Source organism: Gymnodraco acuticeps, unplaced genomic scaffold (assembly GCF_902827175.1).
Source record: "Gymnodraco acuticeps unplaced genomic scaffold, fGymAcu1.1, whole genome shotgun sequence".
In the NCBI taxonomy this organism is placed as follows: Eukaryota; Metazoa; Chordata; class Actinopteri; order Perciformes; family Bathydraconidae; genus Gymnodraco; species Gymnodraco acuticeps.
In genome coordinates, this window is record NW_022989865.1 from 214,627 (window position 1) to 237,310 (window position 22,684).

A 22,684-nucleotide genomic window follows, 5' to 3' on the forward strand; every position below is an offset into this window, starting at 1 on the left:
GCAAGACCCACCCATTGCTGGTATGATAATGTAACGTTCACAAGGTGAGTCGGAAACAGGCTTCTCGTTATTAGGCTTTAATAACTCTTGTTTGACAACAGATGATCCCAGGTTCAGGAACAGCTTGTGGGTTCAACCTCACACTCCACTCACACTAACACTAACTAGTGATGTGTAGGTCGCGAACGAGCCGGCTCAAAGAGCCGGCTCTTTTAAGTGAACGACGGGAGCCGGCTCTCGCCCGCGAACGAGCCATTTTTGCGGAGGGATCTAGATCGGCATGAAGGCACATTATGCAATATGCAATGTGCACATTATCCCGCTTATTACATGGCCACATTCTCAACAAAGTAACGACATGACTCCCAATATTAATGGAAATGCTTTTATGGATTTAGAAAATGATTTTAGTGATTTAAAAAATAGTTTTATGTATTTATTTAAATTGACATGCATCCGCTAATAAAAGTAGTCCGTTGTTACTGTTTGAACTAACGTAGCAACGGCAGGAACTGCTTCGATAGTGTTTTTGAGGAGCTTTTTGATTACATATTTGAAAACATCGTTGCTTGCTTTAAAAGTAGCACAATTCATTATGTCAAACCTTGGAAAGTATCTAGATATCCCTGCCCTAATGCCAAAGTAACTGGCAACTGAATATGTGTCGCCGTTTGATGTCTATGTCTGGACCGCTGCGTAAAAAGGAGGGTTTCTGCCCCATTACTTCTCTTCTTACTTCTATAAGAATAAAACACGGAGGACGGAGATCTCTTTTTCTCCCCCTCTTCTGACAGCCCAGCAGCTGATCTCAGAGCACGCTCCCCTCTCCTGCAGGGGGGCGTGGTCAGCTGCAGCTCACAGAATCAGCCCCCTGCAAAAACAGCTCTGGAAAGAGCAAATAGAGTGAAATGAGGCATGGCTAAAATGCAGGATCTTTTTGGTATTTAAAAAAAATATATATATATTTATATACTTTATATAGGTCGATACAGTAGCCCCTTTTAAAAAAAAATAGTTTTATAGGTGTTGCTATCTGTTTTGTGTAGCGTGGTTCTACAAGCAAGTCAATGCATTCATTGGGTGGTATCAGAGAGTTGCACGTGTCTGTAAATGCAATGAAAACAATTGGCCACAGCAAATCATTTATATTAAACATGTAATTTTTACTTTTGAATACTTCAGTACAATGGATGTATTGAATAATTTAAGTGATATGTGTACACATATAAATCATTAGTCAAAACAGGGCTACATTTGATTGAATTAAAAGGTATAATAAGTGGTAAACCGAAGAGCCGTTTGGGAGCCGAAAGAGCCGGCTCTTCTTGGTGAGCCGAGCCAAATGATCCGGCTCACCAAGAAGAGCCGGAATTCCCATCACTAACACTAACTTCTACACATACCCATCCCATATATATAACAGTGTCTACGTCACAACTTCCCGCCCTCCCCCGTCTGCTCCCCCAACCACAGGCCCGCACCTCAACCAGCATCACTGTGCAGCTCTATGATTGGCAGAGAGACGGGGGATGCCTGAGTGACACCCTCAGCATCCTATACAGGGTCGCTACAATAACAACCTGGCACTAAGCACACAGGCATCTTGTTAAAGTTATCTTATCTTAACCAGCGCCATATAGATATACTATATCTATATGGCGCTGATCTGAGCTATCTCTTAGTGGAGGAAAACAATTGTGACATCACTTACGTGACTCTGGGATTTGTAGTCTTTCTAGTTGCGTATTTTTCATAGTCTTATATTTCAACAGTTTTACGACAAACTGTGACTTTTTGACATGGAAATTATTTTTTAAGATTGACAAACATCATATTCAATATCATGGCACAATTCAAACGGGATCGAAAGATAAGTTTTCTCTCTCCATTGACTTCAATACATTATTTTTCCGAAATAAGGTCCCATGGACCGGAAGTAGTAGAGTGACCACCTAAAGAAAAATGATTAAACTACATGAAACAGTTATGATTTTACTTAAAATAAAATTAGCTGTATACAGTAGCATATCATAGTCATAGTAGGCTATATATTTGTATCAGTCAGATGGCTTGAATTTATTTTCGAAATAAAATCAGAGTCATCTAGGTCGTAGGTCGTTGGATAGTGACGTAATTGACATGACACACACACTGCAGAGTGACGACTTTCTAGAATGGCGCAAAAAAGGATTTTGGATTTGTTTTCCAACAAACAACCCAATAAAAAGAGTGGACCACCAGCTACTCCTCAGCCCACCACCTCTACAACTAGAGTAATATGACACAGAAGAGACTGACACATCTGACTTTGATGCATGTCCATAGTAACATTTTGGACAATGTGGATGTATCTGCTCTAATGAGGGTCTTCATTAGTGCCACCCCAGAGAGGAAGGCTACATTTGGAGTTTTGTGAAGCCACAAGGTAAGACGATATTTTTCCTTTAATGCTGCTGCTGCTGTGCAGTGTTTTGCCTTGTCAATCAGTTAAAATTGAATTCATAGTTTTATTAATATTGTAAATAATATTTTCGTCTGACTATTTGTAATGTTATGTAGGTTTGTAAGACTCATAGTTAGCATGTGGGCATGTGCAGCTGTTGCTAAGTGATGTAGGTCTATAATGGTTTTTTAAGCCTAACAGTTAAAACAAACAATTTATGCGGCTCCTATCGGCCCCCTCCCCACTTTTGGCTGCACCCCCTGAGCAAAATGACTTCCCGCGCCTATGGAGGACTCTCCTCCAGATTGTTGTGGAACAAACAGCTCCTTATGTCCGTTAGTGCAGCTACTAACCAGATGCTAATAACACGGTCCCTGCTGGCACCGGTCTCCCTGTCTCCCTCTCCCTCTATCACAAATGCGCTATCGCCACACACACACAGAGCCGAGCTTGAATGACACAAGCACACGTTTATTTCCATACAACTCTCTGATTGGTCTGGTGTCTTTCCTCTGTTGCATTCACTGAACACGGGAAATTACAGTTCTGCCGTCCTCTCTTGTGTCATGATGAGGTTCACGTAAAGCACGGTTAATGTATTATATTATGGAGGTAGAATTGTCCGGGGCTACAGAAAACACATTCGGGGCTTCTGTGTAGCAGTTAGACAAACATAATTAATAGATGATCTCATTATGACCTATTTTACATGTACTAACAAATTAAAATAAAGTTTAGTAAGCCCCCTTTTTGTTTTAATTTATTAATTTGACAAAATGATTTGTGCTGAAAGTCATATACTGTTGTGTCTCAAACGGATAGACTAGGTTATTAAGTAATTTGCCTAATAGTGGCTTGAAATGCTACAATAACGTTTGCAATTCGTTTTTAATCTGCAATGTCTCTCAGCCACTGTAGAGTCGTGTCAGGTGGGCGTGTCGTGTACTTGCTGCGGCTGCAGCTCGGCTGCAGCTAGACCATATTGGCACCCTCCACACCAGCTGGGGGCGGTATCGCACTGCAAGCATCAGAAAGAAGATCCTATACGTCATCAGAAAGAGACATGATTCTTATGCATTAGACACGATTAGACATCCATGAAAATATACACGAGACAGCTGCTAACAGAAAGTGGAACAAAGTGCCCTGAGTAAATGTAGCCGCTTTACAGCTGAGAGCAGGCAAAGAGTCAGACTCCTGCCACACCGGAGCGTACAGCTCAGAGCCGGGCGTACAGTTAGACGCAGGTCAGAGGTCATGTGCCAGGTGGAGGAGGAGTACCACGGGCCGCTGCTGCGCGAGGAGCTGCCCAGGTAAATTACAGCATTGGTAACTCAGATCTTATTAAGTAAAAGTAGAAGTACCAGAGTGTAGGAATACTCTGTTACAGTAAAAGTCCTGCATTCAAAATGTTACTCAAGTAAAAGTAGAAAAGTATTATCATCAAAATATAGTGAAAGGAGCGACAGTAAAAGTAGTCGTTGTGCAGATTGGTCCATTTCAGAATAATATATATGATATGTTTTATAATGATTGATCATGAAAGTGTTCTCAAAGCTGGTAAAGGTGCAGCTAGTTTGAATGACTTTGTATACTGCAGGGTAGCTGGTGGATTTACTCCAGGTGGAACTAAAGTCTGATTTAACACTTGATTAGATTTCACATTATTCATCCACATCTGTGAAGTAACTAAAGGTATTACATACATGTAGGGGAGTAAAAGTACACCATGTACCTCTGAACTGTAGTGGAGTAGAAATACAAAGTAGCATAACATGGAAATACTTAAGTAAAGTGTAAGAGCCAAAATGCAGGTTTTGCCATTGTTGATTATTTATAATTGTATTATTATTAGTTTACAGCACACTGTTGTAATTGTAATAAGTCACATGGATGTGGTTTAAGATGTTTAGTAAACCTGATGTGTGATGGAAAAGGGAGATGTGGTTCGATACCTTTTGTGGACCTTATGTAATTGTTTGTTTATTTGAGTTATTACATTGGATGGAACAAAATGTTCAGTACACCCTGCTCATTGGGAACGAGTCAGAGATATGAACCAAACTTAGCCTCTCAGCGCCTGAATTAAATGGGAGTTTTAGTTGCTACATAAAATACAAGACTCAAAATTGTACTTTTTTCTGACGCTATGCTTTGAGGTTCATTGTTGTTAGGACAGATCATATTTATTTCAGCGTGCCGTCGTCTACTCTGAAACAGTGTTAGTGCTTAGACAGACTTCAAATAATCCAAAGCTTGAATCAGAAGGGCCCCAGCTAAAGGATTACTCTGGAACCTCCTCATTTCTGTTTGAATTGTGTTTGTGTAACTAACCCTTATTTGTCCACAGTATCTTTACATAATATTACAGATGACAGCACATAAAGGTGTCAACAAATCTAAACCCATTCACAGCAGTTTTTAAGATGTCTGTTCCTCCATTTTGAGTGTTTCTAGGCAATGTGTGAAATGCAAAGAGGCAAGTGCAGCGGTGGTGATCCGAGCAGGAGATGCATACTGCAGGTAAGACATCTGCTGGCTTAGGGCGTTAACTTGTATACCTTCAGTGTGTGTGTTAACCATAGACTGTATATATAAATGGACGTAGTGTCCGTGACGTCACCCATAGGATTCTGCAGAGTTGCCGTGAAGCCCTTAGTAGGCGGAGTCGGACACTAACGGCTTGACAGCAACGTCAGAGTCTAATCCCGCCTGCTCCAAATAAGGGCAAAGAGGCGGAGCAGAGGCGGGACCTGCTGCCTCCGAACTGGAAGTAAACAGAGCTAGCTCAGGCTAAGAAGCTAAGCTAACATGAAATACATGCATACCAAGTTACTGCTAACAGTGTAGTTCCCCTATATAAACGTTACATTCATAATCAAATGAGACAATCTGCAAGAGAATTAGCTATATTTTGTTATTCTTAATGCTTGTCATTCACACGTTAAGAAAACAAGTACCGATACATAGCAGAACAATTGTGGCGATGTTCAGCTTAATAAGCCTTATTCAACATAATTTATTTAGCTAATACTACAGCAGGCGAACCAAGTCTGCGTTTCGCTGCATTCCATGATCTCCAGTTATAACGACGGACTCTACCGCCCGGACCTAACGGAGCCGCAGTGGGCTAGCTCCGGGACGCCGGCTGGAGCTAGACCCCTGCGGCTCCGTTAGCTCCGGCGGCCACCACTGGGATAATTGGGTCCCCTATTAACATTTGCTCCCGTTTAGCATTATGGGCGTCATAGCCATAGACTATAAAAGTCTTACCCAAGGCTGAATCATAAACTAAAATGTATATGTATGCATAAAGGGTTACGTCCTTAGCTGGCTAATAAGTAACAAGCTAAGCTACCAAGCACACAAACACCTGCGAACGGGGTTAACATGTATAATATTATCATTTCTTGGAAGTTCTGTTAGTACATGCAAGCGCACAGCACAACATTTTAATTGTCTGGTATTTGTAACAATATTCCCTAAAAGGCACAATCACCACGAACACGGCTAAAGCTAAAGGGTCAAGTACAGTACTATGACTAACTAACGTTGTAGCCTCTATGGTTGTAGCCTAGCAGAGTGGACAAGTAATTTATGCAAAAACTTTAAGACCTAATATAAATAAAAGGGTCGTGTTAGAAAACAATTCACTCACAGATTCATAATCATGAAGGTGGAATCTAACTATATCGATAATAATATATTGCATCCATGAAACATGTTTTTTTCTGCTGTAAAGTTGGGCATTTTAACATGGGGGTCTATGGAAATTGCTCCTTTCTGCAGCCAGTCCCTAGCGGCCCATGTATGAACTGCAGTGTGTGGCACTTCCGTATTGGCGTCCCGGCTGTTACCCAGAGTTTGCGGCTTGGTGTTAACACAATAAGCACTGATCCTCCAGCTTTAGATATTTTTTTGTGATCTTGGCACTACTGAAATAATTAGTTGGCTCAAGATTGCAGAAACTGTTGAAAATGGATACTGGCTGCACGATATTGGAAAAAACTGACATTGCAATTTTTCTTCCCCCTGCGATATATATATATTGCGATATACAGGAATTGAAGAAAGGACCCTTTTTTTTCTTTTTTTTTCCGCGAACCATCCTTTCTTGAACTTTAATGCTATACAATTGGTATTTTTTTAACTATATTTAACCGGATGAAGGATTTTAGTCACGGACGTCTGGATTTTAAAGGGGACCTATCATGCAAAATGCACCTTTTGTATGCCTTTGATACATGAATATGTGTCCCGGTGTGTCAGGGAACTCACCAAGTGTCAGAAAACACAACCCTCTCTCTGTTCCTCCATACCCAAAATCTCTAAAAACGGGGCTGCAACGGATCTGATACAGATTTGAAATATCTCTGACGTCAGAAACGAGGAGCTCCGCCTTTATGGCCAACTCTCCACCTATCAGGAGGAGACAGCCACGGCCATTGCCTTTCGAAAGTGCTGGAGACGCTGTAGCACATATGCCAGGCCTGTAGGTGGCGCTGTAGTCTGCCACAAAAGCAGCGAAGAAGACTTCTCACAGATTCAGCCCTTGCAAAAACAGGGCTAAAATAGAGCGAAATGAGGCATGGCTAAAATGCATGATCTGTTTGGTATTTTGAAAAAAAAACTTCGCAGACATGTTTTATATAGGTATGGCCCTACAATATATTATTCAAATATAGCATAATAGGTCCAATTTAAGTTAACAGAGCAACAAGCTGAGCTAGCTCGGTTAGCAGCGCCGAACTGCCCTGGAGAAACACATGAAACTACTTTATTCAGTGTTTTTACCTTTAATCACCGGATCCGTTTGCTTTGGAGATTTGAGTGTGATTGGTGGTTTGCTGTGCATGCAGAGCCTGCATGTCACTCACTCAAGAACCCCTGACATGAGAGCAGCGCAAGTTTTCCTTTTGTAGCAAGCAGCAAAATAATTGTAACATGACATGTTTGAGTTAATTTGCCTACTTAATATCGCAAGTCCAAAAAAAAAAAATCGTCACAATGTGAATATCGCGCATGCGCATATCGCAGTTATCGTCGCGACACGATATATCGTGCAGCCCTACTGTCTTAGCTTCGTGTGCAGTACCTGTGAGCGGAATCGCTAAAGAAAGACTAACAAATGCAAATGTCCTAAATAGTTTTTTAAAACTATAAACCTGTTTTTATTAAATCAAGGTATGTAAATAGTAATATTATATTAGTCACATAAAACCCAAACTATTTATTTTTCTCATGAATAATATCATCAATGTAGTCCAGCCAAATCAGTATTTTATTTTCCTTTTAGTCAAACAAGATGTAATGCTATCTATAGGCGCATTCACACCGCAGTACTTTTCCCACAATAGTTCATGAGAACTCTTTTAGTTCTCATGAATTAAAGCAGATCGCGTTCACACCGGAATGAGTCCCTGGGCAAAAGAAGCCGCTGTGTCACTTCTTCTTCTTCTGCTTTGGGTTTACTGGCAGGCCGCAAACCACTTCACGGCGTATACTGCTGCCGGAAGTCCCCGGAGTTGGGGACTGGCTTCAGTAGAAGCTGCTGGGACTCCCAGTAGCTTCTACTGAAGCCTTCCGAGTAAATCGCCGGAACGCCGACACCTCCTCATCTCCACCGCTCCCATGTTTTATTTTGTGTTGCCATAAGTTAGTCTCTCTGCGTTTCTGCGCTGGGCTAATGCTAATGCTAATGCGAGGATAATAAAATTCATTGGCTTCACAAAAGTTTTTTGGAGTTTTACGGGGCGTGGTTTGCAATCCGCCCAGCCAATCAGACATAGGAACCTTTTTCTCTCACGAAAGTCCCTGCTCTCTAGCAGGGACGGAAAAGGGGGTGAAAAAGGTTCTCATGAACTACTTTAGTTCCGGATTTTTTTTGGTGTGAACGCAACATTTCGGAACTATATCGGAACTAAAGTGGGAAAAGTACTGCGGTGTGAACGCGCCTATTATCAGTTGAAAATCATAGGTAACATATAATCCTGACACCAGGTGAGCACTCTTGAACACACATGTACAAGCTTTTTTGTTTGATTTGTTATCAAATGCACTGCTTCTGCTCCCTCTGCCAGTATTCACATTCAGCTGTAAGATAAGATAACATACTTTATTCATCCCAAATTTCATTGCAGCAGCGTGTAAAACAAAGTACTTCACATAAAGCACTGAAGTGCTCAATGTCCGATGAAAAGTCCATAGACTTTCAATGTGAAACACCTGTGCACGGAGTGACTGAAATAAAAAATAGTAAATGAAATTGTTATTCTGTAAAAAATCAAATAAAAAACGAGGTAAATGAGCAGGTCTTTATAGAACTGCAGTGCTGCTAGCAGAGATGGTCCATGGTTTGAGAAGACATTTACTGTGTTTCACTGACTTAACTCAGATCCTTTCTGGTTTGTCAGGGGCTGTTTCAAGGAGTACTTTATTCATAAGTTCAGAGCCATGCTGGGCAAAAACAGGCTGATTTTCCCTGGAGAAAAGGTAAGCTTTGTTATTTTTGCTCTACTGACTTGACGTTGTGTTGCCCTCCCTCAGAACAGTGATTGAAGTGAGGCTGTGATGATTGTGCTGCAGGTGCTGCTGGCGGTGTCTGGAGGGCCTTCTTCCTGCTCCATGCTCAGTCAAGTGCAAGAGGTGACCCCGTCTGAGTCTATGTATACCCAAAGTATAGTGTCACTATGTGCTGGCCCATAATTCAATGTGGGCATTTAACATTAGCAGTAGAGCAGGTTATTACCGGCGGACACTATGAAGTCTGACGGCACATGGCTAATGTTCAGCACTGAGCTAGTCACCTTCTGTGTGTGGATAAATGGATGCTTTTTATTAACCAATGAAATGATTAAAGAGATGTTGAAATGCTCCTTCAGAACTCCACTGTATATTCTGATGGTAATAATTATCCAATAGATAATTTTCTTGGATATCATTAATACAGCTGTGAACCTCTGCTTCCTCTCAGGGTTTGAGTCAGAATGCTCACAAGAAGTTGAGATTCTTACCCGGCATTGTCTACATTGACGGTAAATCAAATCGGAAGTTATTATTTAAGTGTATAAGTGTTTGCATTAATGGATGATTCGATACAAAACCCTTAGCAATGATTGTGTGTGTGTTTGAACCCAGAGGGGGGCGCTGTGGGTCAGTCGGTGGAGCACAGACAGAGGACGGTGGAGGAGCTCCGGGCTGTGTTCAGAGCTACAGGCTTCCCCTTCCTCATGGTGCCTCTGGAGCAGGTCAGTGTGGCCCTTAACCACATGCAATCCGTTGCTACATGTGACCTCAGTTTACATGTCAGTAAACACACATGTCCATATAACATGAGCTCAGTCTGAAGGGAGTGTGTGGTTTTTATTGTCTCAGGTTCTGGACCTTCCCAGTTCAGTTGTTCTGTCGGCTCCGGGAGCTCCAGAACAGGAAGCCGGCGCCTACAAAGCAGCCGTGGATCACTTCCTGCTCAGCGACGGCAGCAGCGGTGTGACTGCAGGGCAGCAGCAGGAAACCCCCCCGCCTGAGGTCCAGGAGGCCCACACACACTCCCTGCAGCGGCTCCTGGGCTCTGCCAGGACCCTGACAGCCCGGGAGGAGCTGCTGAACATACTGAGGTCATTACTGCAGGACCCTCTCAGTCTTTAGCTGCAGGACCCTCTCCTCGCTCCGCCACTGTTCCACGTTTATGGTGAAATGACTTGAGTTAAAACATTCATTTTGTACTGAGTGCAGTGCAGATGCACCCCCACAGGAATGTTATGATCTCCTTTCTGAAAGGCCACATGGTTCATACCAAGTGCTAGGCCAAGAGAGTTCAGAGAACTGCTTTCTTACATTAACACAAAAACATGAATCATCTCCAAATTGTATTTAACAATCTTTGAAGCTGTAAACAATGTCTCAGACTACACGTTCACATGAATAACTGCAGTGAATAAAAGAAAGAAAGTGTAGTCCAAAATGAACATGGTGGATTTGGGATCTGATGGATGAACATAATCTTATTAGCCATTCATTTCCTATGACGGGGATCTTTGAGCTGGAACACCATATTTGTTAAAAAGTTGACTAAACCTCAAAATTCAATGAAAGTGGTGATTAGAAATGGTTTATGTTCAAATGCCTACTGTGGTCATAAGGCCTTGAGGCAATCAAATAATAAATCAGTCCGATTTGACCCGAACACAACAGGAGGGTTAAGACATTGATTAAACAGATGATGATGTTGAGAAAGTCCAGTGTGTACTTTGTGTGGAGATGTGCTGAGTGTGTTCTCCTCACAGGCAGCACCTGCTGGTGCACACAGCGCGCTCTGCAGGCTACAGCAAGGTGATGCTGGGGGACAGCTGCACCAGGCTGGCTGTGAAACTGCTTAGCAGCATCTCACTGGGCAGAGGGGCTCAGCTGGCTCACGACACAGTGAGACTCCCTTTTTCTTTTATTCTTGGGTTTCACAGATTGGGTGTGAAATCTGACCAAACAAATAATGCTAATGGCATGTGTTTACAGGGTTTCTCAGACTCCAGGTATGGTGACACCATACTAGTGAGGCCAATGAGGGACTACTCAGCTAAAGAAATAGCTTACTACAACCGTATGTTCAGCGTGCCGTCGGTGTTCACAGCGGGCCTGGACACTAAGGTAAGATGTGCCAGAAACACAGCAGAAAACACACAGTTTCACAAGGAAACACAAGTAGAAAGGAGAGAAAACAGAAAAAAAACGTTTTTGTAAATATTGGAGATGCAGAAGAATAAAACAAGCAATTCCAAACCATTTCTTTAAACCTAATGTCCCTCCCCTTGGACATCCACACAGAATCCTGTAGGAAGTGCTGATCAGTCTGGAGCTGCTTCCTTTCCTCTGGTTTGATCTCTTATCCTAAACATCAGGTTGTTCTGTGGCACTTTCACCATGTAAAGCCCTGCTGTGAGACGGCTCTGACCTCAAGCTGCTAAACACCTCGTGGCTGCTCCTAGCTTGATTTTCTGAATCTCACCTCATTAGTTGTATAATTCCCTCGAAGCACAGGCAGACACAAGTGGCTTTCTCTTTCGGGTTTATTCCTCTTCAAATCCACCGTGAAAACTACACATAAACAAATAGTATAAATGACAAAACATAGGACCATGTTACACACACAATAACATGCACAGCATGTGAGATGACTTTTAGCAAATCAATTAACTTTAAATAAATATAAACACAACAACATACCTCGTTGGCTGCATGCTCTGAAAACATAGGGATGTATTCTTGAATCCTTATCACTTTAATAGCATAAACTTTCACTTTTACTAACGGAGCTGTAGACTGCCATGCATCGTACTTTCGCTGTCTTTTCTCTCGGGCCTCATTTATAAAAGTGACGTACGCTCAAAGGATGGCGTACGCCAATTTCTAAGCAATCTTTGCGATTTATAAAATACAAACTTGACTGGAAAATGTGCGGTCCTCCACGGACACTCTGACCCATGCGTACGCACAGAGAGGGGAGAGATGATAAACTGAGACACCGTTGGCAGAAGGAAGAATGGAGAGAAATATGTGAAATGAATACCATTATTAATAAATATGATTGACCACCCATATATCGTATATGAAGAATTCATTTGCAATAGTTGATTAAAGCCAATCTTAAAATGATTAAACAAATGCCCGTTTGAGACTCCTCAGTGCAAACAAAAACACAACTTGGAGAAATCAAAAAATATACGGAAATGTAAAACCCGGAAGTAAACTCCTTCCGGTTCCTTCGACAAAAACCAATGCATTTAAATCAAATCATAAATCTATTGATTTAGATTTATGATTAAAAATTATAAAAGTAGGGTAGACATGTGGAGATTATCCGGCTGAACAAAACGTGATCCGTCTCTTAAATGTGTTTCAACCACAGACCTTATTTCCAGCTATTTTCCAAAACCCTATGGAGAATTTGCATTGGTTTTTTTGGAACCGGAAGTGGTAAAATGCTAACTTACTTCCGGGTTTTAGGACGCGTCACTGGGGCACTCTATAGATCACCCCTCGAATATGTCCTCTTAATGTTATGAAATGTATTCTCATAAATGATGCAGTAAACAGGACAGAATCACTTTAAACTGCTGTTTTCTATAGGTTGTATAGATACGAGTATGGTTTTATATACTATCATGTTTTATATGCCGTTTGCCAAGACTTGATAAGTCGCTCTTAAAACACAGGAGGTATGGAAACTAAGAACAGCATATATTTGGTCAATTGTACAGCTGATATTACACAACACATTTGTTTTATTTCCTTTAACTGGTGGATAGAGTTGCTGCGGGGGGGTTGAGATGCACAGGCTGCAGTGGAGACGCTGCGCACAGCTGGAACACAAACCTCCAAATAAATAAATAAAATAAATTGTAAACAAAGCCCCAACTGTTTGTACAAGTGCAAACCCTGCTTGTTTGCACTTGTTATCCTGTGAGTCTGGTGAGGCTCCAGTCATGACTCCACTCCGGAGGGATTCCCCAATAATCCAAGAATGGATTTAACTTGCACAGGTTACTGTCTTTGGCCTTGGTCACTGCTTTCTTTTGTTTCAAACAATGTTTTGTTCTCAAAGGTCTTAATTAAGGACTCTTCTTGAACTAGCTTGATGATGAAAAGTTTTGCTTCTTTTCATTCTTTGATGGTTGTACACTCATTGGTTCTTTGTTTCACACCTTGGTGTTCTTTGACATATCGTTTCAGTCTTGCAACTGCTCTTACTGCCCTTGACCAATCCGAGAAAGGATCTGTCTTCTTTTGCCTTAGTGTTGAGCCTTGCGAGGTTCAGGATCATCCTCCTTGATTTCTCCCACCTTGCATTCTCTGACAGGTAGGTCCTTTTGCCAAAGAAACTTCGGTCCTGTGAACCAGTTAGATCAGTGATTCTCAAACTTTTTTCAATAATGTACCCCCTTTGAAAAAAAATGCAGCCAAGTACCCCCTGATCAGCGCAAAAACAATTTGTTAGGGAAGAAATGCCTATGAAGAGGTACAGTACAGCGCTGCACCATCAGTGTCTGATTTATTAAAACAACAACCTTGTAACTGAGAAGCACTTAAATGCTACATTTCAAATGTTTATAATCCATCACTAAATTCATGGCAAACCAATTTTAACATCATGCAATAACACTCATTATTAACGACGACATTAGTTGCATTGAACTGATCTTTTTAATAAGTTGTACTAACAATTTAGTGAGAAACATGGGCTTGTGCTTCACTGAGGAACCTTTGTTATTCTCAGTGACAGGAAGGCCACTGCAGTTATTACCAGAGGTGGGAGTAAGTCCTACATGAGCAAGTCTCAAGTCTTGACCTACAAGTATCAAGCAAGTCCCAAGTCCCTGTGGTGAGAGTCAAGCAAGTCAAGTCATTGCTCAGGTCAAACAAGTCAAGTCATACAAAAGTCTGATGAATAAGCCCAGTTTCCGCATTTAAATCAGTTAAAAGACAGTGGTTATGAAAATGGATGTAACCCACACTATGATCTTCATTACATACACAGTTCATCATTTGAAATCTAATTTAGACCGATGACAATCATATTAGATCAATATTAACCCTAGAACTGTAGACAATATAGCTAGGACTCAAAAAGTCTGTTAAAAAAGGCAGAATTCCAGGTAAGAAAATCATATATGGCATTTGCCATTACACATATTTAATTTAAATTGATGTTAACACTAGAACCACCAACAGCGTCAGCACCTACATAGATATCATTTTCAAATCATTTCATTTTTTCCTCTTCATCATTTCCTTATAAACTAAGGACGATTTAAAACTCACTTAATTGGGTTAATTTAGAAATGGCTTCAGTTTATCATCATAACAGATCAAAAAGTTCAGATTCATTTTACAATAAATCAAGGAATGATGCACTTCTACAAACAAAAACAACATCATTAAAACATTTAAACAAACTACTAAAAGCAGATGAACTACATTATTCAAAAGTTTACAGTAACTTCTGATAATAACACATGGGGAAATAAACGAGGCATCTCTTTTCCTCTCTCTCTCTCCCCCTCTCCTGACAGCCCGTCAGTATCAGGGTTAGTCAAAATGAATCCCTTGGAGGTTCTAGTGTTCATTTACCGTGTTGTCTTCTCTTTGCAATGCTTAATCGATTTGAAACCAAGTCTAACGTAAACTTAACATTAGCTTTCTAGCTAACACAACACATTCACGCACCTTTCTCTGTGGGTTTTTTTGTAGTGACGAATGAAGTTGGATGTTGTGGTGGTCGTGTCACTGATCTTTATGCTGCAGACCCTGCATACCGCTGTTCTCTTCTTATTACCGTCATGGACAAAATAATCCTTGAATCCAAACTTCACTATTTTTGGAGTAAAGCTAGCCGCTGCCATGTTAACTGAGACTCCTGCCTTCTAGTGGGTTGCCAGGTTTGCGCGCACGGCGCTATAATCACCCAATCACGTTTAGAAAAACTAAACATAATATCTCAATACAAACGCAAATATTTAATTTTAAACACTCAAGTCCTTTCAAGTCATCTATCTCAAGCTTAAGTCAAGTCTCAAGTCATGAATACAAAGTCAAGTCAAGTCTTTTATCAATGTTAGTCAAGCAAGTCTCAAGTCCAAAAATGCGACTCGAGTCGGACTGGAGTCAAGTCATGTGACTCGAGTCCCCACCTCTGGTTATTACACTTCGCGTTTTGAAATATGTGTAACTCTGTTAATATAAAACTCACACTGCTCAAACTTTTTTCTTTAACATAAAATAAATCTCACGTACCCCCTGCAGTACTCCAACGTACCCCTAGGGGTCCGCGTACCCCCTGCAGTACTCCAACGTACCCCTAGGGGTCCGCGTACCCCCATTTGAGAACCACTGAGTTAGAAGTCTTCAGTTGCTCTGCAGTTAAACCTCGAGAGGCATAATCTGCCGGATTGTCTTTTAGAGACAACATAAGCCCATTGTTCAGGCTTCAGGCTTGACTTGATTCTCTGTATGCGGTTAGCTACAAACACTGTTTATGTAGCCAAGAACCACTTTGGAATCTGTCCAAAAGAACTCTTTCAGGTCATGAATTTCTAGTTATTTCCTGAGAATGTCGCTGGTACGCACTGCAACAACTGCAGCAGAGAGTTTGAGTCTTGGTATAGTTGTAGCTTTGGTTGGTAGAACTCTAGACTTTCCCATTACCAGACATCAATGGACTTCATCTGACTTGTTAATGGCTCAAAAGTTCACATTCACCATATCCGGAGAGACTTGCAGCCGCAAAGTGATGAAGTTCATATCAAGGTTCAAGGTTCTTTATTTAGTCAAACGAACATAGCTACAGTGTAGTCAAATCTTGTGTCACAGGCTTCTCCAACAGTGACAACTGATAAACAGAAAAAATATAGTGCAAGTAAATGGTAATATAAAAAGAAAAATAGTTTTTGAAATAGTGCAATAAGAGTCTATATGTAAGTTATTGAAATAGGATATATAGGTAAATAGATAAATAATTAAAACATATTTTTGAAGTGGCAGCCAGATGGGATATTATGGATATTGTTTCAACAGTTCAGGTGTTTAACAGTCTTATGGCCTGTGGGATGAAACTGTCCCTGAGTCTGGTGGTTTTAGTCCTGATGCTGCAGTAACGCCTGCTAGATGGCAGCAGACAGAACAGTTTGTTGCTGGGGTGATGGGGGTCTTTTATAATCCTGAGGGCCTTCTTCCTGAGCCGCTGGGAGTAAAGGTCCTTCATGGATGGCAGCTCCGTCCTGGTGATGTTCTGTGCAGTTTTCACCACCCTCTGTAAAGCCTTACGGTTGAGGGCGGTGCAGCTGCCGTACCAGGCCGTGATGCAGCCAGTCAGGATGCTCTCTATGGAGCACCTGTAGAAGGTCAGGATCCTCTCTATGGAGCACCTGTAGAAGGTCAGGATCCTCTCTATGGTGCACCTGTAGAAGGTCAGGAGCCTCTCTATGGTGCACCTGTAGAAGGTCAGGATACTCTCTATGGTGCACCTGTAGAAGGTCAGGATCCTCTCTATGGTTGCACCTGTAGAAGGTCAGGATCCTCTCTATGGAGCACCTGTAGAAGGTCAGGATGCTCTCTATGGAGCACCTGTAGAAGGTCAGGATGCTCTCTATGGTGCACCTGTAGAAGGTCAGGATCCTCTCTATGGAGCACCTGTAGAAGGTCAGGATCCTCTCTATGGTAGCACCTGTAGAAGGTCAGGATCCTCTCTATGGTGCACCTGTAGAAGGTCAGGATCCTCTCTATGGTGCACTGTAGAAGGTCAGGATTCCTCTCTATGGAGCACCTGTAGAAGGTCAGGATCCTCTCTATGGTGCACCTGTAGAAGGTCAGGATCCTCTCTATGGTGCACCTGTAGAAGGTCAGGATCCTCTCTATGGTGCACCTGTAGAAGGTCAGGATCCTCTATGTGCACCTGTAGAAGGTCAGGATTACCTCTCTATGGTGCACCTGTAGAAGGTCAGGATCCTCTCTATGGTGCACCTGTAGAAGGTCAGGATCCTCTCTATGGTGCACCTGTAGAAGGTCAGGATCCTCTCTATGGAGCACCTGTAGAAGGTCAGGATGCTCTCTATGGAGCACCTGTAGAAGGTCAGGATCCTCTCTATGGTGTACCTGTAGAAGGTCAGGATCCTCTCTATGGAGCACCTGTAGAAGTTGCAGTGTATCCTGGAGTCCATGTTGAACCTCCTCAGCCTGCGGAGGAAGAAGAGCAGCTGTCGAGCTTTTTTGGTGATGGTGGTGGTGGTGGTGGTGTGATGAGTCCATGTCAGGTCCTCAGTGATGTGGACCCCGAGGAACCTGAAGCTGCTGACTCTCTCCACGTAGTCCCATTGATGGCAATGGGGGCGTGTCCCTCTCTCTGCTGCTTCCTGTAATCTACAATCAGCTCCTTGGTTTTGCTGACGTTGAGATGGAGGTTGTTATCCTGTCACCAAGGTGTCAGGTTTTCGACCTCCTCTCTGTACACCGTCTCGTCGCCGTCTGTGATCTGGCCGATGACGGTCGTGTGCCTGCAAACTTCACGATGGTGTTGGAGCTGTGTGTGGCCACGCAGTCGTGAGTGAACAGGGAGTAGAGGAGAGGGCTGAGCACGCAGCCTTGAGGGGCTCCGGTGTTGAGGATCAGGGTGGAGGATGTGATGTTTCCCACCCGCACTGCCTGGGGTCTGCCCGTCAGGAAGTTCAGTCTTGACATTACCGAAACTTCAAGGTAAGAAGCATCTTTTATTTTGCATCTCAGCCAGATTGGGTAGATCTCTGATCCAGGACTCCCACTGAGGTGGGTTCTCTGGTAGGTCTTCATCCCAGCCGATCTTGTCTCTGCACATTTGCTGGACTACTGCTTACCCAAAAGGACAGTGTGCCATGAACCCCAGGGGATCATACACAGAGGCTACAGTACAGAGTACTCTGTATTATTGACAGTCTTTTCGTCCGAACCTGTGGTCAGTGACTTTGCTGCAAAGCTTTGTTGTCTTTGAGATTTTGTTTTTTTCAGCTTTCATCTTGCTTTAGTGATTGCAATAATGTTTTGACAGGCTTGCAGGAAATCTCTGCTTCTTTTTTATAAACTTTACTATTACAAAGGAGGGGAATTGGTTACTCTCTTTTTCCACTTCAATAACCTTCCGGTTCCATCTTGCAGGTAGCCAATCTGGTAACTTTAAATGTATTTGCCTGTTTTCATTACGGTCATTCAAGATTTCTATTGCCTTGATGTGGACCATGGCAACCTCGTAACTACGGAGAAAGTCTGCAAACTCTCTGAGATCAAAGCTGTGCTTAGATCCCGTCTTGGGCCTCTGGGTTACTTACCAGATCCTTCTCTAGCAAGTTTTTCCATTCTTCTTTAATCGATATTTCATGGTCACTTCACCTGCATTCTTTCTCGAGCTGCATTGAGGCCTTTTACCAATTCCGAAAGCTCCGTTTGTCATCCAGAGTCTGCTTGTAGTTGAGCTGAAAGTTGAAATGTTGGTGTTTAGTGGCACCTAGTGGGTACTGTGATATCAAAGTGTGTGTAATCTGTCTGATCAGGTCTGTTGTGATTGACTCTCAGTTTGTTATCCCCCCCCCCCCACAGACTGCAGACAAGTCCAGCATCCAGCATCTGACAGAGAGCTTTGTCATCAAGCTGCAGGCAAACTTCCCCTCCACCGTCAGCACCATCTACAGGTCAGTGTGAGCATGTCAGGGCTTTCACTTAGGGATGCTGCAGATTTTCTCTAAACGGTATATGTACTACTGCCTGCTTTTTATCATTAAAATCATTTTTGTATTATCATTTATTATACACTATTGGTAATATACAGTCATTGTCATGTTTTTCATGCACAAACAGCTGTGTGAAGACTTAAAGTGTGTGTGTGTCAGGACGAGCGAGAAGCTACAGAGCTGCAAGGGCTCTGCCTCAGCGGGGAGGGACAGGTGTCTGCTGTGTGTGTGCGCCCTGGACACTGCTGCTGGTGAGCCCCACACACCATGTTCTAATTTGTTTTAATACTACTTTTTTATTTTAATTTCAACTTAAAAGCTAAGTCTTACTTATCTTCTGCAGACATCATAATACATCTCTGTTCACAGATAATGGCACCAAGATATCAAACATTTGGAGCTCTGTTCTTTGATTTAATGATGTGACGTTGAAGTGGACATGTTCAGAAACGTACATCGTTCTTCATTCTCTCTGTCTTCGTGTCCCTCTCTTTTCCAGAGAATGCTTCAGCCTTCAGCGCCACCCTGATCTCAGAGCAGCTCTCGCAGACTAAGTCTCCAGAAGAGAGCAGGCAAGGTACATATACTGTTAGCCAATGATCACACAGCCTGTACTCTGCCTTGGGTCAATCTGGATACGGAGAAAGTTGATCACTATGAGCAAACGTCACTATTCCAGTTGGAGCCATAGAATGATGCTTCTGTCAGTGATGGAATATGAATCAGATATTGTATTATGTACGGTGTATATACACACTGAGTACCCCATGCAGATGAGCTCTTACACTTGTTAGGCGTTGATTTCAGTTACCTGTGTTTTCATTACAGCTCCAGAGTGGACTGCTCCCGCCTCACAGTGCTGCTCCATTGTTAGAGGAGAGCTTTGTGGGAACCGTGGTAGAGGATGCTGTTCGTCTGCCAAGTAAGTGTTGAGTGATTTATTGATCTACTCCAATCATGGGTCTTATCGACACCAAATGAAAAGGTTCAGATTGTTTAAAGGGAGGTTGTTTGAGTAACCTCTCCATAGTCAGTTTTACATACAGTAGAAAACAGAACTAAAGCCTGTTGCTGCTGACGACAGGACAGCAGCAGAAAAGGAAACTGAAGCTGTTCTGTGCTCCTTTTTAAAGCTCACCTATCTTGCAAAATGCACTTTTTTGTAGGTCCTTTATACATAAATATGTGTCCCCGGTGTGTCAGGGAACTCACAAAGTGTCAGAAACCAAAACCCTCTCTCTTTTCCTCCGTACCCAAATCTAAAACAACGGAGCTGATCCAGATTTGCGTCCGATATGACGTAATATCTGAAATGTGGGCTGGCTTTACACCCACGTCCCTATCAGAAAGTTGCTATCAGAATCAATGCCCGACTGTTTTGGACGTAATATGGTCTGTGTTTACATTAGCATCGCTAACACTCAGAGCTAACCTGTACTGGAGAGAGTATGTGTAAAAAAGCAGGAAATAAAAAAAGGAACTCACCTTGTGCTGAACCCGCGAAAAAGTAAGCATTTGAGCTCCATACTGTTTCAGAAATAATCCTTAATGTGGTTTGGAACATGATGGCGTTTAGGGTAGAATTATGAGCATGCACAAGCTCCCCCTCCTCTTTTTTTTTTTTTCAAGCTAAGGACACAGATCAGCAGTTCTCTAATGCGGCTGAAACAGAGCAATATGAGGGATTTCTAAAATGCATGATCTGTTTGGTATTTTGAGCAAATAATGTATGCCTAAAAATAGCATAATAGGAGACCTTTAAAGCCAGAAGACTACCTTGATGAGAACACGGGAGTTGCTGGACTCAGAAGTCCTTTTTAAATGGCAAACACAAAAGAGTGGGCTAACATCATAAACAAAGAGGCGAGCATACGTTTATAAGATGTAATCAAATAAGTACACATACATGGTAAAAAAATAAGTAGCTGCGTTAATGAATAGTAAGTAAAAGTATTCAAGTAGCAGGCAGTTATAACAAGTGTGTTTTGCTCATAGTATTGTTATCTCTCAGCAGTGGTGTTACAGTCTGCAGCGGGGCAAAGTAGTGAAAGTATTCTAAGTATAGTGTGCCATGGACTTTTGGAGGTGTCTTGTATCGAGACTAGAAGACAGGATCCGTGATGCTGCTCTCACAGTAAGCTACATGCTAACATGTACGTAGCATTATCATCACCATCTTACTTTAGCGTGTTAGAATTAGCACCGTCAACATAAACAGTGAACAGATAAAGCTGTGGCTGATGTCATTACTTGTGCAGCTTCGTAGTCTTTGTGTCTTTTCACGTGATATCATTATATTTTTTGGGTGCAATTGTAAAGCGGACACAAAAACAAAATAATATGAATAAATGCTGTGGTGGTGTTGTTGTGTGACAGAGCCTCAGAGCCCCCCCCCCTGAGGAGTCTGCTGTGTTACAGCTGTCAGCTGACCATCAAAGACATGGTGAGGGACACAATCTAAACTTTGTATTTGTTGTTACAGGGGTCAGTTAAATCATTTAATGTTTGACTTTGAGGAGACAAAAATCAAGCTCTTGAAGTTTTAAAAATAGACATGGGTCACTGAAAGTGTTTGAAAGTCCTTTTGAAATATAAAAAGCATAATAGTAGCCATGACAATCACTAAATAAACTAATATCACTTAAGTGAAGACAGAAATAACAATTCAACATCTGTGGCACCTTCCAATTCATTCATTTGATTAAGACATTTCGCATTAAAAGCACAGAACGGAAAACAGATTCCCATCATGCATCATCTCACTGAAAATTCCATGAGCAGGGGTCAAAGGACTCAATGAGGAAGACCATGTGCCTGCTGTTGGTAAATATATGATAGTTCTGCAGAATGAGTAGCTTTCTTTACACGATTACTCTCACTTTCATCCCTCCATCATTGCAACCTGCACAGAAAATGATATCATACATCATTAGACTATAATCTATCCACCAGTCACCTTTTCAATACACTGAGTTAGACATTTGACTTCTCACACTCACAATATTCTAAATACCTCGGCAAATGACCTTATAACTGACTTCATATTAATCTGATGTGTCTGTACTTTATGATGTAACTATCTATAGACAAGTACTTCAAAATAATAATACATGAATACACATCATAGCACTTAAATGAAACTTTTAGCCGTTTGTTCAGTTTAGATCTTCATTATTTTCTCTCGTGAATTAAAAATATGCTTTTTATTTTTGTAATGCTACTGACGTTCACCTGTCGTGTCCCTGTCTCTTGATCTGTTCTCTCACCAGTCGTCTGAGGAGGTTCTCCCGCAGTACATCCTGTCGGAGGCTGAGACGAGGCTCAGGAGGTCAGTTAGGAACACAGAACTGTGCTTCTCCCTTTTAGAATGGAGCATGATATATGTGACTGTTGTCCTGCAGGTCTCAGCTGAGGGAGGAGATCAGAGACTTCCTGTTGGAGGATGAGGCTGATGAAGGCTGAACGTTCTGCTGCAGTCAACATATCCAAAATGCAAGACTGCTATGAAAGTGATGTTTAAAGTATACAACTCTGCCCTTGCTGTGTGTGACACTGAGGAAATGTGTAAATGCTGTTATAATAAACGTAGTTATTTTTAAGACATAAAAGCCTTTTTCTGTGCTGTTGACTCATTCAAAAACCACATCAAATTCACAACGTCTCATCTTGGTCCTCATGCCCACACGCCTAATGATTACAGGGCTTCACAATAACCTTATGAATAAGGAACTGACGTTTCATATTCTCCTTTCTTGGTGGTAAAAATACATTTTGTGCTGACTCGAGTCCTTTGGGTAGGAGACTCGGTGGACGTTACGAAGTGAGGTGATCAGCGACAACCTGTTTGCTTTTGCCTGTTCTCTTCAGGTGCGTAAGGTGAAATATGTTTACATACTTTGCACTGTCGTACAACGGGACAGGTTTTCTGTCATGTGCTTCAGGGAGAGTCGTCAAGAAACCACACACCAGTTTGTTTATTGTTTGTAGCCTTTATTTA

At 42.0% G+C, this 22,684-nt stretch overlaps 1 protein-coding gene across 9 annotated transcripts; it reads left to right on the plus strand.

Moving 5' to 3' along the window:
- The first annotated feature begins 3,473 nt into the window (after window positions 1-3,473).
- On the plus strand, window positions 3,474-22,295 carry ctu2 (cytosolic thiouridylase subunit 2 homolog (S. pombe)). 9 transcript variants are annotated; one of them, XR_004566869.1, is made up of 16 exons: window positions 3,474-3,756; window positions 4,892-4,966; window positions 8,857-8,935; window positions 9,029-9,088; window positions 9,417-9,477; window positions 9,581-9,690; window positions 9,818-10,059; window positions 10,729-10,864; window positions 10,955-11,086; window positions 18,557-18,648; window positions 18,847-18,938; window positions 19,187-19,264; window positions 19,516-19,609; window positions 20,699-21,130; window positions 21,957-22,015; window positions 22,089-22,295. XR_004566869.1 is itself a non-coding variant. In XM_034195848.1 (16 exons), the coding sequence occupies exons 1-16, from the start codon at window positions 3,701-3,703 to the stop codon at window positions 22,147-22,149; spliced, it is 1,494 nt and encodes a 497-aa protein (XP_034051739.1). In that variant the 5' UTR covers window positions 3,474-3,700; the 3' UTR covers window positions 22,150-22,295. The 9 variants fall into 9 exon arrangements, 2 of the variants coding, with proteins under 2 accessions (XP_034051739.1, XP_034051748.1); XR_004566871.1 differs by having other exon boundaries at window positions 20,699-20,821; window positions 21,064-22,015; XR_004566867.1 differs by having other exon boundaries at window positions 21,053-21,130.
- Window positions 22,296-22,684: the final 389 nt, after the last annotated feature.

Coding starts and splice junctions, on each gene's coding strand:
- ctu2 (XM_034195848.1), top strand. CDS start 3,701: ATGTGCCAGGTGGAGGAGGAGTACCACGGGCCGCTGCTGCGCGAGGAG. Junction 10,060..10,728: donor GAGCTGCTGAACATACTGAG/GTCATTACTGCA, acceptor TTCTCCTCACAG/GCAGCACCTGCTGGTGCACA. Junction 11,087..18,556: donor CAGCGGGCCTGGACACTAAG/GTAAGATGTGCC, acceptor CCCCCCCCACAG/ACTGCAGACAAGTCCAGCAT.